The 17303-nt window shown below is 42.6% G+C and overlaps 1 protein-coding gene across 6 annotated transcripts in view; it reads right to left on the reverse strand.

Moving 5' to 3' along the window:
• The window catches only part of DAPK2 (death associated protein kinase 2), a 54738-nt gene that overhangs the window by 30628 nt on the left and 6807 nt on the right, over positions 1–17303 (reverse strand). For 4 of the 6 annotated variants that reach the window (XM_032122741.1, XM_032122743.1, XM_032122739.1 and 1 more), the window contains one exon: positions 9737–9833. In XM_032122741.1, coding sequence (XP_031978632.1) covers positions 9737–9798 — 62 coding nt within the window. In that variant the 5' untranslated portion in view covers positions 9799–9833. Of the gene's footprint in view, positions 1–9736; positions 9834–15879; positions 16009–16495; positions 16595–17303 lie in introns of those variants that run through there. The other 2 variants (XM_032122737.1, XM_032122738.1) reach the window with 2 other exon arrangements.

A 17303-nucleotide genomic window follows, 5' to 3' on the forward strand; every position in this document is an offset into this window, starting at 1 on the left:
CTTGTGACTGAGGAGAAGAGGTTGCAAGCCATAGGGAGTAATACAAATGCACAATTTCTTAGCCTGGGACATTTAAGACAGTTACAATGCTATTACCAATGAAGAGCTCATGGAGGCCCATTCAGCTGTGAAACAAGTGGATGCCTCACTGGCATTTTACAGTCACAGTCAGACACTTTGGATTTCTTGTTAACTACTGAGATCGTAAGGTCAGGACCAAGACAACAGTGTTTTTGTGCCTCCTCATGCATCTGCATTCAGACCATAAGAATAAAACAGTAACAGCTTCCAAAACTTTTGACCTAGGCCAGGAAAAAACCAGAAGAAAGGAAAGTATGTCTCCCTGCCACCTAAGCTGACAGCACTGAGAAATGAAGCTATTTAGATAATTTCACATGGGGCATTTGTACCTGACCTTAGACTTGAAACTAAATTTCTCAGCTCAGATTTCAGCCAAAGACCTTGCCAGAATTCATGGGTTTTAGTACATGACTGAAATGAAGACGACTTGGATCATGAACAGCAGTATTTACAACACACACAGGATAAGCTCAGAGGCTGAAACTTCTGCATAGAGCCTACCTGGACCTCAGTAAAGCCTCTGACACTGTCCCCCACAGCATTCTCCTGGAGAAACTGGCTGCACATGGCTTTGACATTGAACTTTGAAGTCTTTTCCAAACTTAATGATACTACAATTCCTAATTTTTAAAATATTTTTTCCAAGAAGTTACATTTGTTCCCTTCCAGAAATATTTTCGACAGCTGTACAAGAGCCTTGTCACACACTGAGCATAGGCTGTCCTCAATTGTGGAAACAGCTCACAAGTATGAACAATAGCAGCTGCATCCTGTCAGTTACAATATAATTAGGTACAACATCAAATCTGTCCATCATTAAGGATGGCATTTATGCCAGCAATGAACACAACCTATCATTTGCATTGCTACTATCATGTAGGAGGTTTGTCACTGAATAAGAACACAGAGACAATATTACTGGGTGGTTTTGGAGTCTATTTTCAGAAGCATGCTTTAGAAGAGCACAAGTTCAGCTCATTTAATCATTGTGCACTTCAGGAGAGGATGTGGAAAAAATGCGGGAAGAGAGAAGCTGCACAATCCGGAATAACATGACAACTTCTTGCTCTTTGTCAAAGATTCCTTTTAATACAGATTCTGGAGGGTAATGCTCTGGGGAAGAATGTTACTTGAGAGGAAGAGCAGTGCAGCTGCCAGTCTGGAATGCCCCAGTGCCTAGCAGTGCTGCTGCTCCAGAGCTTTAGAATAAAGAGAGCCGTTAAGCAACTGCTTGCACAGGTATAGGTTTATTCCAGTCTTCCTCCAACGTTCCTGAAACACTGCATGGCTCAGGAGCTCTTCTCAAAACACTGAAAATATGTAAACAAAGCACTGAGATGACAGCAGAGGTTACCTGTACTGTAAGGCTCAGTCAGGCTTTCTGAGGCCTGAGTGGGGAGAAGTCAGGAAGGTGATTCTATCATTTGAGAAGAGCAAACCACTTCTTCCCCAAATACCAAACATATGTTTCCCTTCCAACATGTTCAGTCTATTTCTTTATGTTCATATTCAACTTCATTTCATTCAGTAAAGAATTCTAAAAAATATGATGATAATAATGTAGTTGTTAAGACTTGAAATTCCCATAAAAGACATATATGTGATCACATTGACCAGATACACTTTACACTGAAATATGCTTTCAACAAGTTCTTTGAAAAATAAATGAACCTGGCAAAGGACAGTGCTCTGGCATTCTGCCAGTCAAGAGGTGACACAACTCCCTATACAAGCCAGGACAATTTACTTAGGAACAGATTTGGAAGGGATTTTAGGCAGCCTCCCACTGACTTTAACAGTAATTAGGTTCCTACACGCTTGATGAAAAATAACACCTTGGTCCTTCTGTACCTATTTTCCCGAAGTCTGTAATGCTACTGGAAAATGAAATAACATTATATGGGGTAAGGATAAAAATTAAATTCATGTCTCTAGTTATCACTAGAAGTGCAATTATAATCTTTCATATTTTATTCACTAGGTGTTCCTGCACAAGAATACATGACCTGAAAGGAAGCTAAAATAAAACCTAACAGCACCTAAACTAGTTTTTAACTGCTTAAATTCACAGGCACTACTGCAAATGCATGATAGCCTAAAAATACTAAAAACATATTATGAAATCATCATGTACATATGTCTGAATTAATAGACATAAATATAACCACAATAACAGTGTTTAGCCAACCTGAACACAGGGCTTCTCTACATTTGAGGCTGGTATGTTAAGTTCAGCGAAGAGGGTAATTCATTCTCAGTTACATCAATTGTTATTATGTAAACAGTTTTGTTCCTCATGCCTTTTTGCCACTATTAAATTTGGATTGGTTCTAACTGGTCATCTCAAGCTTAGAAAGTCTGCATCGTATTACTTTTCCATCTTTTTAACTCCTATTTCTTTTTCTTGGAAAAAATACACTAATAATTTTATCCATGTATGGTTGTATTTTTTGCTAATTTCCAAAGCAAAGCCCTGGAGAATTCTTCCTGAATTTGAGGAAAACATATTTCTCAGCCTTTTTTTTTTCCAAGTGATTACAGCAATTGCTCAACCGTAGTTTTACTAAGCTAAATACTCTCCCCCCGCTTTGCTTACACGTCAGAGATGACTTCTGCTATTTGTAACTGCACTTCATGCTCTTCCCAGCAGAGAGGACAGGAGTCTGCTGGGGAACAACACTGAGAATCCATTTTTATGCTTTCAGTTCATTTATGAAACACAGTTCAACCATGCAAGGTTCACAAAATATATGCATAAAAGCACTTCGCTAGAGGGTTTTTGCAGGAAGACTGTGGTCACAACTATGAAGATGTAAAAGCCTTCTGTAAATGACAATAATTTGCAGTACATTTTTATTTTTTATAGACTTTTTGTTTTAGACTAAACCAGCATTTTGGTACAGCAGAAATTTAATCACAGCATTTATAAAGAAATTCGAGTAGGATAGTTGAAACAGCAAACCAGCAATTCTATGGCAAGGTTACCGAAGGGAAATTATCTCACTGCTTCCGTAAGGCTTTCTGGAATGAAACTAAAAAAAACCCCAAAATCATCTTCTGTTAAATCCTCTGATGACACCTCTTGCAACTTCATAAAGAGTTTTAAGAATAAAACTGCCACAAATGTCACTGTACTTCTGGTTTAAGCTTCAAATAAAATTGAATTTTGGTTTACATGTTTGCTTTCCTTTTTCCCCTCAAAAAAATGCAACAGATGTGGTTACCTCTCCTAAAGCAACTACACAGAACCTAAACTACCAGATGCCAGATTATACCAGAATGATCCAAAACTTTTTTTAATAGAGCATTTAACAGGAATTTTGCTTGACTACTAAAAAGTAGTAGAAAGAGGAAAAAAAAAATCAGCCGCAACTTTTAAACACACTGGCATTTTCACTCACATCTCATGTTTTACTGACTGTGTAGTGCTCTAGAGCACAGTGACTTTAGAGGAGAAGTTTCAATATTCCTGAAGGGAAGTGCTGAGCACCTTTGGACATATCCTGTCTCTGATAAAGTCACTGTCTGGCACCTTTGATCCACATTTCTCTAAACTCACACAAAGGTAACCAACACACCCTGACCGAAAGGTGATCTCTGTGTCCAGTGCCAGGAAAGAGTCAGAAGAGTAGAATATGGACTCTAACACAAGGATCTGGTTTATCAGAATAAGCAGAGAGCAGCTCATTCGAAATTCAAAGAAAGTTTGATAAATCTAATGTTTCTGAACAATGCTATGAATTATTACAAGCTGTAAGTGAAGTAACACAATTAATACCTTAAACACCTTGTGGGGTCCTTAGCTGTCAGTCACAAGAAATTGTGCCACCTACAGAATTATCACCAGTATCTCCTGAAGCTGTTCAATGTTTTTGGAAACTTCCCAATCCTGCCCATCAATGTGGCCCTTATCAGCTCCTCCTGAGACTGGAGGTGCAGAGTCAGCAGTAATGGAGCATGAGCCCAGCAGTTCTGGCAAGTTCCTGATAGCCTGGCAAGCTTTTTGTGTAATCTGAAGCTCAATAACAAAATGCACACGATGAAAAATCTTCTCTGCTTATCAGACTTGGCTTTTGGATTGAGTATCAGTGCTCAGAGTGGTAATGAACAGAGTGCAGAGAGGCAGGGAAGGTCACAGCTGACTCATGCTCAGCAGGAATAGCTGATTTGATACGCTGTTCCTCGCGCTATGTGGAGCACCAGCAGGGCAGCTGTAACACGCATGAGGAAGGTTAGCACGCTGCACCTGGGTGTTTAAAGGTCCAAATCCACCTAGGTATTGACTAATATACCTGGGAGCACATGAATTGTAAGAGGGGAGCAGTATTATGTTAACAGTTAAATGATTTTTCTCCTTCCACATGTATCAAACAGATGGAAACTATGCTGGCATTTTATTCAAGACTTTAGGAAATTATCTGTAAGGCCAAAACTGCAAAGGGCTGCTGAAACTCCCATTTCACTGCTCAGCCATTACAACAGGTTTTCACTCTGGTTCAAACTGCTGGTGTAGAGTGTTAACAAGGATTAATAGATGTCACCTGAGACAAATTAAGCCTGACCATCAGACCAGCACCTGCGAGCTCTAGTCTGCATCAGATGCCAACAATTTGTCCAGTGCTTTATCCTTGTTAGAATTTGAGTTGCACAATGTTTATTTCATGTGCATTTTTACTCATAAGTAATATATTTCATTTTAAAAGTATGGAATGAATACTATACAGAGAACATTTTTTCAGCTGTTGAAATTTCCATCTGCTTTCTACTACAATGCAAAATGGAAAAAATAGTTTTATTTTTACAGAAATGGCAAAACAAAGATTTGGATTAATATTAAATGTCTTTTTCCTGGGATTAATATTCTGCTTAATATTCAGTGGTTAAATGCATTACAAAATTTAAGATTTGTGAGCGCTACCACAGAGGTCACTCATCTCTAATTATACTTTCAAAGCCAGACATGGACTGAGGAGATACACTGACATCATTTCCATCATCAAGTTGGATTCTGGTGATAAGGAATGCATGCCTTTGCTACAAAGTAAGGCCAAGGCCAGTTCTTCTCTGTTACCGTACGTAGAGCAACTTTGTTATTAGGAAAAAACCGAACAACAAACCCTTCAATTTTCTCTGCACTTTCTGTAACAAAAAGTTTGGAAATAGTTAAAGTAGCACTGAAAACTAACAGGGAAACCTGCTAGAAGAACTTAGAAGAAAAAATTCAGAAACAGTGACTGTATCAGACAGCTGATAACAATCACAGTGATTGTGACCAAGCACCAGATGCCAAAACTGTTTCAGCAGAAGATTCACAACATGAAACATGACTAAGAAGGTTTGTAACAAGAAACATTAACAGACATGCTGGGTAGTGCTCAGGAATTAAATTTACATTTTGCATTCAAACACAAAGACTTGCTTTGTGTGTGTTGTAGGATAAAACAATCCAAAGTTATTCTTCAAAATTTAAAGAACTAGTTCAAAGTGCAAACTAATCTAAGAACAGAGTTAAAGTTCATGTCTGACAAAGTGCAGTACTGAGCAATTTCTATAGTCAGAAAAAAACATTCCTGGTATGAAGATACTGTGTGGTGTGAGTTAAGGGTAAATTTCCCAGCTGCAATCACACCCCTCTGTTTAGAAGGGAGATTCCAACTAGCTGGGTGCCATGACTTTTTTATCATAGATTTCGAAGTTCTTGCCCTACAAAGAATACCTGGGTTATCTCTGCTGTTTGTTTTCACTACATAAATAAATATTTAATAGTTACACTGTCAGAACAGTGACTTGTGCCAGGCTCCAAGGTCCCATTATCACAGGTAAAATGCTGCATTTGCTTTCCTTAAAAGCTTCACCCAGAAAATAGGGTTTCTCCTGTCTCAGAGAGCAGAGTTGATCCTCCACACACAAACACAGAGGAAGCAGGAACTTGTAGCTGGAAATGGGGAACTACAGGAGGCATAACAAGCCATTGATGAAAGAAGGAGCTTGGCTTTAACCATGAAACCACAGCCCAGGTCAGCAGGGGCTGAGAAACTGGAGGCTTGATTATGCCCAAACTAATCAACAGAAATCACAGTGATTATTTTCTGCATGAAAGCATTGACTGGCGCAGGAGATGAGAGATGAGCACAGCTCCCAGTCACTGAGACAGGCAAGAAACTGGAGTGGCAGGTAAGGTAAGGCTGGCCCACGCTATGGAGGAAGGCAGAGCGCCTTCCCTACAGGGAAAGGACAACAGTGAAGGGAAGGGGAAGACTTTCATGCACAGAAATATCACTCCAAGGTATGTCTGTTTTTTCTCTTTTAAGTGTGAGTCCTTGCACGCTACAGAGCTGAGCTGCAGCAGCAGGACACTGTCCCAGGACACAGCAGTGCCAGGCCCACACCACCCTGCAGGAACACACTTTCTCAATGGGCACTGTCACAAAACACTTTGGAAAAAGCTCCATGACTCTTCCTACCCTCAGCCCCAACTTGACATGTAACAGTGACGCTACCCAGAAGGCACAAATGTCAACAGCTCTCATAGCCTGGCTGGCACAACATTTAGGTAATAGATTAATGACTCTATGGTACATCCTTTTATAAATCACACTGCACATCTCAAATTCCAGCACCTACCACCACCATCAGCATTTGCTAATACAGCTGGAAAGGGCTCCTGCACATTTGTACAACACCACTTTCTGTTCAGAGAGCCACAGCTACCCGTCCAAACCACAACTGAAACATTATATTAAAGGCTTTCCAGTGAGCATTATTGCTGCCACTTTCCTGGAAACTATATCCCTAGCTCAGCAGGGCAGTTGTTCTTTCTCTGGGCCTACTTTGTCCTTGATTTAAGACTTTCCATTCTTGGTTGTCTCCAGCTGTCACCTCCCTTGCCACAAGAACAAGCAGTTATTTGACCTGCTGCATATTCCCAAGAAGACAAGTTAGTCTTCACTTCTTCACATTTTTCAAGGAGTATTTCCACTGATTTGGCATGCCATTAACATCCCTGCAAATGGCTTAGGCCAGGATCCTCCTCAAAACAGGCCAAACTGTTAAAGCTGTATTATTTGTTTATAAGGTTGGAATTTGCTAAATTCACTTTAGAGAGTCCTCTTTTTAAGCTTCCTTTCACCTATGCTTAGAGAACCTCATTCCCCACAGACTTGCAAAGTGACTGGTATTATCTTGAGGGAAGTGAGATGATTACATATGTATATTTGAAGTATTGCATGCAGTCAGCATAGGCCATGCTAAGCTTCCCAAACAGAACTGATATAATGGACAAGGCCATCAGCAAGTTGTCTCTAATGCCACATGCCGGACAGATTGTTCTCTGTATGTACCCTTTGGAGAAGTTGAGCAACAGAAGTGTATACCTAAGATTAATATTTGAAAGACTGAGGGAATGTTGGAGCTAAGCAGCTGGTCAGAGCACACAGCTGCAGCCATGGAAAACCTGCTCCCCTCTCTGCAAAACCCCTGCTGCAGCACACGAGACAACTGCACTGAAAGCCCCCTCCCAGTTGCTTCCAGCTCCACAGGGATCCTGAGGATGATCTGGCTGGGCAGTGCCCACACGGCCTGTTTGCAGGGTTTTACGCAGCTGGAGCTGAGAAGCTTTGCTGTGGTCACCCTCAAAGCTGCACAATGACAGGAAGTGCCTCCTTTCATCACCAGACCAGATAGAGCTCAGCCTTTGCAGTCTGTGGTGGGAGCATCCTTCCCAGAGTGCTGTGCAAAGACTTTCAGATAAACAGGTGCTGGCTCTGTCAGTGAGATCCTCTATTTTATCTCAGGGCTGAATCCCAGCTAGAACAAGCACTAGGCCTATGTTAACAACTAGTTTTGTTCTCAAGAAGTGACAAACCCAGTGAGAAGGACAAGAACAGGGCAGACTCTTCACAGATGTTACTTGAAAACATTTGTTTTCTAAGTGACTTCTGCTGCCAGAATGATAATAAATGAATCCTTTAACCTACCTCTACCTGTCAGCAACTAACAGCTTCTTGCAAACAGTGAGCTAATAAAAGGCATCTACAGGTTCTAAGGGCACCAGTCAGCACTGGGAAAGATCAGTCACTGCAATCTGTCCAGCATGTTAACTTCCTTCTAGCAAAGCGAGATACCATTTGTCACTGGTCCTCATCAGGAGTTACTGTTCAGAGATACAGAGCCATGATGACCCAAGTTGACACTGCACATTTAACACACAAAACCTGAAAGTGAAAATATACCAAGACACTGTGACATTATACATGCAGCCAGAAGAGGAGGGCTGCTGTGACCATACAAGCCTTGACCAGCCTCTCAGGCTGATTCAAGCAGCAATTGCCAGCCTTTGCCAGATTGTTTCAACTACACTTCTCCACTCAAAATCCCCAATATCCATCAGCTTGGAGAGTGATACTCATCATCTCAAAAGATTCCCAAAGATTACCAAAGTAAAAATAAACTACTCAGTCTCCAGTTTCTCATTTTAGTAGTTTGACTGTTTAACCTAGGGCCGCCTAGGTTTAAAACCACACCTTTTATACCCTGCATACATGCTGAATTTCTTTACTGCTCACTGTTGTCAGGTTTTCACCATCAGACTCTCAGTACTAGGCAATACTTAAAAGTAAGCAGTTACAGAAAATGTAATAGTTGAGGCCTTCCTAAGAGGGAATGGAATGGAAAACAAATAAACAAACCTCAACCCCTTTCCCCTTAAAAGAAGTCTTCTCAAAAACTCTGAAGTAGCTGAGAGTGAAAAAATAAGATTTGACAGGGACACAGCTTCAACTGGAGTGTTTTAATGGAACTCAATTACTGGCCCTTGAAAAAGGGTGATGGCACATACACAGCTGTTTGTCAAAACCAACTGCCAGACATTGGGAAAGAAGCCAACCTGTGTATAGCCCTAATTTAGCTATTTGCCTATTAAAAAGAAAAACATCAGAGGGTTGTACACAGAACGGAAACCAGACATTCTCACCCAGAGCACTGTATGTTACTCAGTGACTGTGGGAGCCCTGTGGTATTCAGCTCACAAACCCAGCAGTGTTTAAGCAGGTGCTCATGGCTAAGCATGGTAACAGTTGATAATTACACCTACAATTAATACCTGCAGATAAGCCTTTATACATTAAAAGCTATATACAAGCATTAACCAGTCCAGCTGAAGATTTGAGAGGTAAAGCCTTTCAGGAATACATGCACCTTTTTTTTGGCAGGCACATATGAACATGATGTCAGTGATGGAGCCAGCTGAAAACAACAGTGCTGTGGAGTGCTGCTCAAAACAACAGGACAAGTGAAAGTGCTGTGTCTGTGGTGACAGCACCACGGGTTCCTGGTTCCCAGCTGGCTCTGAGAACAGGCAGGTGAACTCAAGTCTAAAGCACGAACACAGGTGACACCTATCTATAAAAGACAATGCAAACATACCTTTTGTTGTCCTAGTTGCAAGAAAAGAAACAGGGAAAATAGTTAGCACATTTAATCTAAAAAAAAACGCCAAAAACCCACCAAAAAACTCATCCAAAGTGCAGTCTTTGTCAAGGTGTGTGTTGCTATTTTTGTGTATTGTAACTGATTTAGGCTGTCACGCAGAAAGGAGTAGCAAATATCCCCATGTGTCACCTTTTAGATTCACGTGGTGTCATCAGTACGACCTTACCTTCCCAGCTCTTCCCCAATTTCATAAACGTCCTCCACCTTCTGTTGCTTGAAGAAAGCCATACTTGGTCTTTCATTGATGCTCAAGGATGATGCAACTAGAATATTAATGAAGAACGACATTCATTACCATCTTCCAAGAGCTAAGTGTCAGTAACACACATTTGAGGTATAGGCACTTTGGATCCATTGCAGCTCATTCATGGCCAAAGTTACCACTGATCAATCAAAATAACTAATTCAGCAGTCTCAGCCAAATAGTGAGGGTTCAAATCTGGAAAGAGATGAGCACCTTTAAGTGAAAGGGATTCTTGGCCCCACTGACGTACCCAAGCACATACTTAACCAGAAGCACAGAACACACCATGAAACACAAATGCAATGAAAGGAAAGCAATTGGCTAATAATTTGACAAAGTTTTGGACAATAAAGCCTCCACAACACACTAAAGAGAGCCAGCATGAGAATTAACATTACAGACTCCCTCAGTAAGGTGTCAGCAGACAGATCCCGAGCCAGGGAGACCACAAGGCAGAGCTTCCTTTTTCTCAGGTCAGGCAGTGCTCCTGAAGCACACAGGCAAGACAGCACACAGACATGGTGCTGGAAAAAGGCATTGTGATTCCATCTCCAGAGCTTTCAGCACATCTTCCATCACACACACTAGATGTTTCAAATGAGAAGAACACCAGCAGCATCTGTTGCAGGTATTACTCTAACTGTGCAATTTGTTTCCTGAACACAATCTTTTAAGCTGACAAGCTCTGTGAGCTCTAGAAATACAAGCCTCACACTGGTGCATTGGAGCATCTGTGCATTATGCTGGCCTGCCTCTGGATGAGAAGATGAGAAATCACATTATTCCTTGGGATACACCTCCACAGCAATGTATGTTATGATAACAGAATAGACTTGAACAGAATAATCAGCCCATCAGGTTATGACCTACTTGATGTTCCCCATGGAGATGAACACTGGTATTATGCCCAATGGCCCAAATATCCACTGTTTAGATCAGAATATGTAAAATAGCTGCAAGGCCTCTAGCACCACAATAAAACCTAACCACATTGAGACATATAGTTATTCTCACACATCTCTACACTCAACAGCGTATCTGTGCTTGTCAATGTAATGTGCTTTGCTTTATGAATCACAGATGCTGCTTGCTTCAAGATGCACTGGGGACTTCCAAGTTCTGTATCTCTATACAGATCCTGCATATTTTTAAATAGCAGTCATTGGCACCTGACTGGGGCATATTGTGAAGCATATTTCACAAGCAAACAAAGCTCTATTTTGATCCTTTAGAAGTAAGTTCAATTAAGTGTTGCAAGAAGATTCAGCTGTTTTGATCAATCAGCAGACCCATAAAACAGGACTAAGTACCAAAGAGCAATTGCAGTATTCCTGTCAAACTGAAATGCACACTAATTGAAGATTTTTCTCCAACAAAAGCAGTTACTGTAAACAGAAAATACATTGTAAAAATCAAACAGTTTCTCAAAACACACCCAAGAGTTTGTCATTCACTCACCTCAGAAAAAAGACTGGTTACTCTGTTTGCCCCACCCTTTTTACAAACCACTGGCTTCTAATACATGGGTGGCATGTTGAGTATCAATTCCTTTCCAAATATGCTCCTTCTATTACTTCAAAGGAACAGAAAGTCACTTAGCGCTTCTACATACATTTATATATATTTAGTTGATGTTAGCAAAACCTACACATTAGGAGAAAAATTATTTGATTGCTTTATGTCAAGCAGAAGGGCTACTACATCAATACTTAACAGCCACAGCTTCACCATTGTCAGATGAGAAGTATTTCAGTTATACATCAGAACTGTGACCTGTACTCTCTGAAGGGTGTTTATCTGCACACCTCTGGGGTGACAGGCGTGGTGTGGTGTGTCATGACTGACATGCAGCTGGTACATGACCCAAACACTGGTTTCTGCCACATGTCAGAAGTGACAATTTCATGACACATTTGCAGGTGCCTCAGTGGAGGAGAGGGAGGTGCAAGGCATCCCTCAACAGTGGCTTTCATACTCTCGAGAGTGGCTTTGCTGGAGGTCTGCACTGCACACAGGATGGCTCAAAGGCTCTGAGGCTGCTGTATTTCTATTACCAACCTGATCAAACCCCAGTTTCAAAGCTCTGCAATGGAGACAAATGGGCCTCCCTTGCCCTCCTGTGTAACAGTACTTCAGCAATGATGTCTCTCATCTAGCTACCCAAGGCAAGTGAGAGAAACCACACAGGTTGTGACACTGAAGCCCAGGATAACCACCACACTATTAAAATACACTGTAGAAACCAACACTTGCATTGGTGAGCATGATGCATTGCAACAAGGGTTATTTTTTTCCACTTTCTATCCTGGCTTTGTCTATATTTTTGTAGTTTTTCAAGGTGAAGCCAGGTGAACTGTTCAGTTACTCTCTTGCTCAATAATTTCCTTCCCAAAACCATGTCCATGCCTGGTACAAAAATGTCTGCTTTTCTCCTCAATGAAAATAAGCAACTCAAATTTCACTTTGTAAGCAAATTACTGTATTGTTCAAGCAACCTTTCATAATCTCACCGAAAGATCACTGACCACTATTGCCCAGAGCTTGAAACCACAGTCAATAAATGCTTTAGTCATATTTACAAGAATGAGGACATCTCTGAACTATTTGCTCCTTACTAAGTTTATATAATATTGCTTGCAATTGTTCAAAGCAGAATTTTCTGAAGTGTTGGTTGAGTTCAGCCTTCACAGACTTCAAAAATGCAAACAGAGGACATAGCCAAGCCTTGCTGAAAACCCCAAACCTTTTGCTCTTCCTGAACTGCAAGATTACATTCTGAGCACATGAAAAAGTCAAGCACAGGAAAATGCCCAGGTAATAAGAGATGCTGCTGAGACTTGCCCAAAGATTGTAAATCCTCAAGCTGACTACTCCCTTCATCAGAATTCAAGGTACATGATTATAAACAACATTAATGCAAACACACCTAAAAAGTCTTTGTTTTAAGAAAGAGTTCATTGCCATTCAGAAGAGCAAGTTAAAAAGACTGCTCTGAGAGTGGGGAACCCACCCAAAATGCCTCTGTGAACACAGTCACTTAATGTTTGATTGACAAGTTCACTCATCTCCCAGCATCCTCCAGAGAACACAGCTGATTCTGCAGGTGCATAGAATCCATGCAAAAACAACCAGGAAATTCTCATCCCTTCTGCTGATCTCTTAACTTACACCCATTTCTGCAAAGGTCAAACCAGTAAGTTAAATCTCCCACAAAGGACCCATTCAAGCCCAGAGCCTTGCTTTTGAAGGCTGAAGACAAAACTGTTGCATGGTGTTCAGACACCCAGTTGTACCTCTGATGCATTGGTGTTTCCCATGTCTGTCGCTTCATGTTAACCTCACTGCCTTTCACCCAAGCCACACTCAGCAAATGCCCAAAATACATCATACACTTGATGACCCAAAGCAATTGTCATTGGAACAGCACAATGGGGTAAGCCAACAAAAGATAACCTTCACACGCTTAAAATTAATCTGAAATAGAAGTGCCATTCACAAGCATGAATGTTACCCTTCTCAGATATTATACCCTGCTCTTAGGAAACTAAGGTGATTTCACTTTCAAAGATTTCTTATACTGCAAGGTTTTTGCTGGACTCCATTTACAAGTACAAAGCACAAGTACATCAAAGCAGGAACGAATGCCTTAATTTTTTTCCCTAGTCAGGTGGTGATTTTTCTTATGGTGGCCAGTGAAGGCAGACAAAATTAGAGATAGACGGACATTCATCTTGGACTCAGACAAAAAAGTTGTTCAGGATCTGAGGAAAGAGCCACAACCAACTTTTTTTCCTGATACACACCTTATGTTAACACTTCAGGGAAATGTGCCCAAGCAGTACCACAGTTCAGTGAGTCAGAGCCATTCCCATCACTTGGGATCTGCACCAGAATTCATTAAACCCAGGGTGATGAAGGTATCTGCTTCAGTGAGTTTTGAATCAGACCAGAGCTTAATTGCTCCATGGCAAGTTCAGCAGATGACATGAGCTCCTGTGTCCTTTTACAGAACATGCCATGTCTATTCCTCAGCCATGCCACACTGGGGCCACCTCTCCTCTACTCACCTCTTTGCTCTGGGATTCCTCACAGTGAGCATTTTCATATGAAGGCCAGCTTCTACTCAGCATTTATATTACCATGTTTCCATAATGATACTCCATAGTATAGTATATGTTTAGTATAAGAATATAATACTTCACCTTTTACTGCTGTATTCAACTCTCCTTTACATAGGCCAAATACCACAAAGCAGCAAAGCATTGCTTATCCTGTGTGAATGATCTTCCTATGGACATGTAATAAAGCTGTAGCAAACCCAGAAATAGAATACAGGCCTCTGAGATGGCAGTTTCAGGCACTAGAAACACGTCCTGCCTCATCTCCTCACATTCCTAAACTGTGCCCTACCATAAAATAGGATCATATTTACCCTAAGAAATCACAGTTTCCCATTGTGCTCTAAGGCATCCATTTAAACACATATACTTTACATCAGTACAATCCCTGGATATAGACAGTCTTATTGCAGTACAGAAATGCCTTTTTAGTGCAGCTTGTGCTGTGTGTACAGGACATCAATCTACAGAAACCCACTCTTCTGTAGAGAGTGACAGAATCCGCCTCAAGAGGAGCAGAAGAAAGTAAGTTCTGTTTCTCTCCTCTAATGAAGTTTTCCCTGCACAGGTAAGTTATTAGCCTGTCATTACCAAATTACGTGACAATGAGTGACTGGTTTATACATGTCAAACACGATAAATGTCCATCCACCAGTGAACAATAGCAGAATACAGAAAACAGAGGTGAGAACAAAACTGTTGGAGCATTTCCCTTGCCAACAGCCTCGCATTTCTTTTCCTTACGGTATCCTCTGTCCTAAGGAAACCAGTTTCAAGTGACCAAGGCATTCCCTGTGACATGCTTTTATATTACAAAACATTAGTTACACTAAACCAAAATCCCAAACCTGTTAGAATGGACCAAAGTAAAAACTTCCCTTATATATATTTTATAATACTGAAAAATTACCAAAACCAATTTAGAATCAAAACCTGACTCTTTTAAATTAATGGTGTGGGAAAAAAAAACCCAAAAAACCCCAACCCACTAAATGAATTAAAGGTATATTGTCTTCTAGTTTTGGTGTTTTATGTTAAAACTAAACAGATTTTTATAAGCATTAAAGTATTTTCTTCTTTCACTTTCATTCCTTTTTTCACCTTTCTTTCTCTTTTATTTTTTCACACAAAAGACTACACAATTCCAACAGCAAAAAAATCCCCAAACAACCCAAGTGGGTTTTACCCTCTGCTTTCAAAAAAAGTAGCCCAGTTAAAAGTTCTATTAATTTCAGCAAAACTTATTTGTACTGAAGTATTTCCCTGTCAGAAAACAACAGTAGCCTAAAAATTTTTCTACCAGGAAATTGAGACAGCTATTACTACCTGTTTATAAAAAACACAAAACACACCCAGCATCTGAGCAATTCAGCCCCATTATAGAATCATTGCTCCTGCCACTAACTCTCAAGAGCTCCCTTTCTGACTTCCCAGATTTACCCTGCAGTAATTACATGTGTGGCAAATGACCAAAGACTGTATTTCCAAGCCTCCAAGCACACGTACCAACCACATTGGCTTTGCAGCTAATTCCAGCTCCCAGCCGAGGCCAGGAATCCCAGAGCCTGGCGTGCCTTAACGATGAGCTGGGTGGGAACACAGCCTGGACACTCAGGGCGCAGGGGAAACCCACAATGCCAGGCTCACTGGCATGGGCAGAGCCCCGCTCCCGGTCCCTGAGGCGCCTTCAAGGATTACTGCTGCACATAACTCACATCACTGCCCCAAAGTCAAGGGAGATCTCGTCTCTGCAATCTATGTTTCTTGCACAAGCAACTGAAAGGCACAGAAAAGTCTGAAACCAACTGATGTTTCAGAAAAGGGTCAGAGTTGAGCTTTTCCCTCACGAGTTAAGCAGGTGAGCACTGCGATTTCTGTCCTTTTGCAGCTGGTGACCGATCAGTCAAAGCAGGAGCAATTGCCACACATTTTCACCCTCTAACTCACATCTTCCTTCTTGACTGTCCTCTACAAAGATGCAGGCCAGGCCAGGCCAGTCCCCTCCACCGGGCTGTGTTGCTCCAGGACCCCCGGATCACTGGCCAGAGGAACAGGTGTAAAGAAACCCAAGTGAAGCTATTTGAGGGAAAAGGCAGGAGAGAATTTACGGAATAAACACGATGGAAGTTGCACAGCATTTGCTGAATGGTATCAGCAAGTTGAGCGTAAACCCCGGACTAACCGCCCCCGATGGCCTTGGACAGAACAGCGCCAGACTGAGAGGCGTGCAACACCAACAGGGGCACTTCTGGAAGTGCATTCCCGGGCCCCCGTGGGACCTGCTCGGGGATGAAGGACAGCTGCTCGCGGCGGGGGTGCTGCGGGGAGCTGCCTTCCCCCCCGGCTGTGCAGACACCGTGAAGCGGCCGAGAGTCTGCACCCCCGGAGCTGCCCGGCCAGAGGGGCTGCACGGCCGCGACACCGCAGCCCCTGAACCGCGACACAGGCGGGACACGAAGCGGGAGCGCCGCGAGGGCGGCTCAGCGTAATGGACGGACTCAGAGGGACATGGAGAGAGGAACCTGCAGAGGCGCTGCTAGTTGGGAGGGAAGCGCCCACTTACCGCGTCCGCCGGGCTCCCGGTGCGCGCAGGGTCGGGCCGGGCGGAGGCTGAGGGGGCGGCGGGGCCGTGCCGGGCGGAGGAGCCACGGGGCCCTGCCTGCCGCCCGCCCCGGGCCCGGGGGGAGGGCTGAGGGAGGGGCCCGGCACCGCGCTCCGCCCAGGGCAGCCTCGTGAGGAGAGGGCTGGCCGCAGGGGCAGCGGGCCGATCGCCCCGACCGCAGCAATGCCATGTGGATGGGAGTGTGGGGGCCGATGCAGCCTCCAGGGCACCCGGCACCACCCTGACTGTGCCAGCCCTGCACTGCCCCTGATGGGATGCAGACAGCTCATGCTGGGCCAGTCCAAAGCCCTCCAGACTGACACAGCTCACCCAGGCTGACTGGGGAACAACTCAGATGTAGAATCCGATTTCCTTGCTTTAGTAGACAGAGGATATGTGAAAGCAATACCAAGAAAATAAGGCTGAGGAGGCAAATCCAATGCGGAGGCACTTAAGTTGCATAAGCCTTGTTCTATATTCTATACAAGCCAAAACACAAGCCTAGATTGGTTACTGCGTCGTCTGAAATTCACCATTACCCAGTGAAATTGCCCGTTGTTTCAAGAGACCACTGTGACCAAGAACAGCACAGGTTCCCAGACCTCACTGTGCAGCTCAAGGTGCATTAACATGCACTTCGAGAACAAACCTCTGCCATCCCGCTTCCCAAGCTGCCTTAGCCCAAGTGTTGGCTTCCAACAATGACATCCTTAATCTGTTCACTCTCCTATCATAAAGACATCCCCAAAACCTGTAAAACTAGATTTTC

This window comes from Corvus moneduloides, chromosome 13 (assembly GCF_009650955.1).
Source record: "Corvus moneduloides isolate bCorMon1 chromosome 13, bCorMon1.pri, whole genome shotgun sequence".
NCBI lineage: Eukaryota > Metazoa > Chordata > Aves > Passeriformes > Corvidae > Corvus > Corvus moneduloides.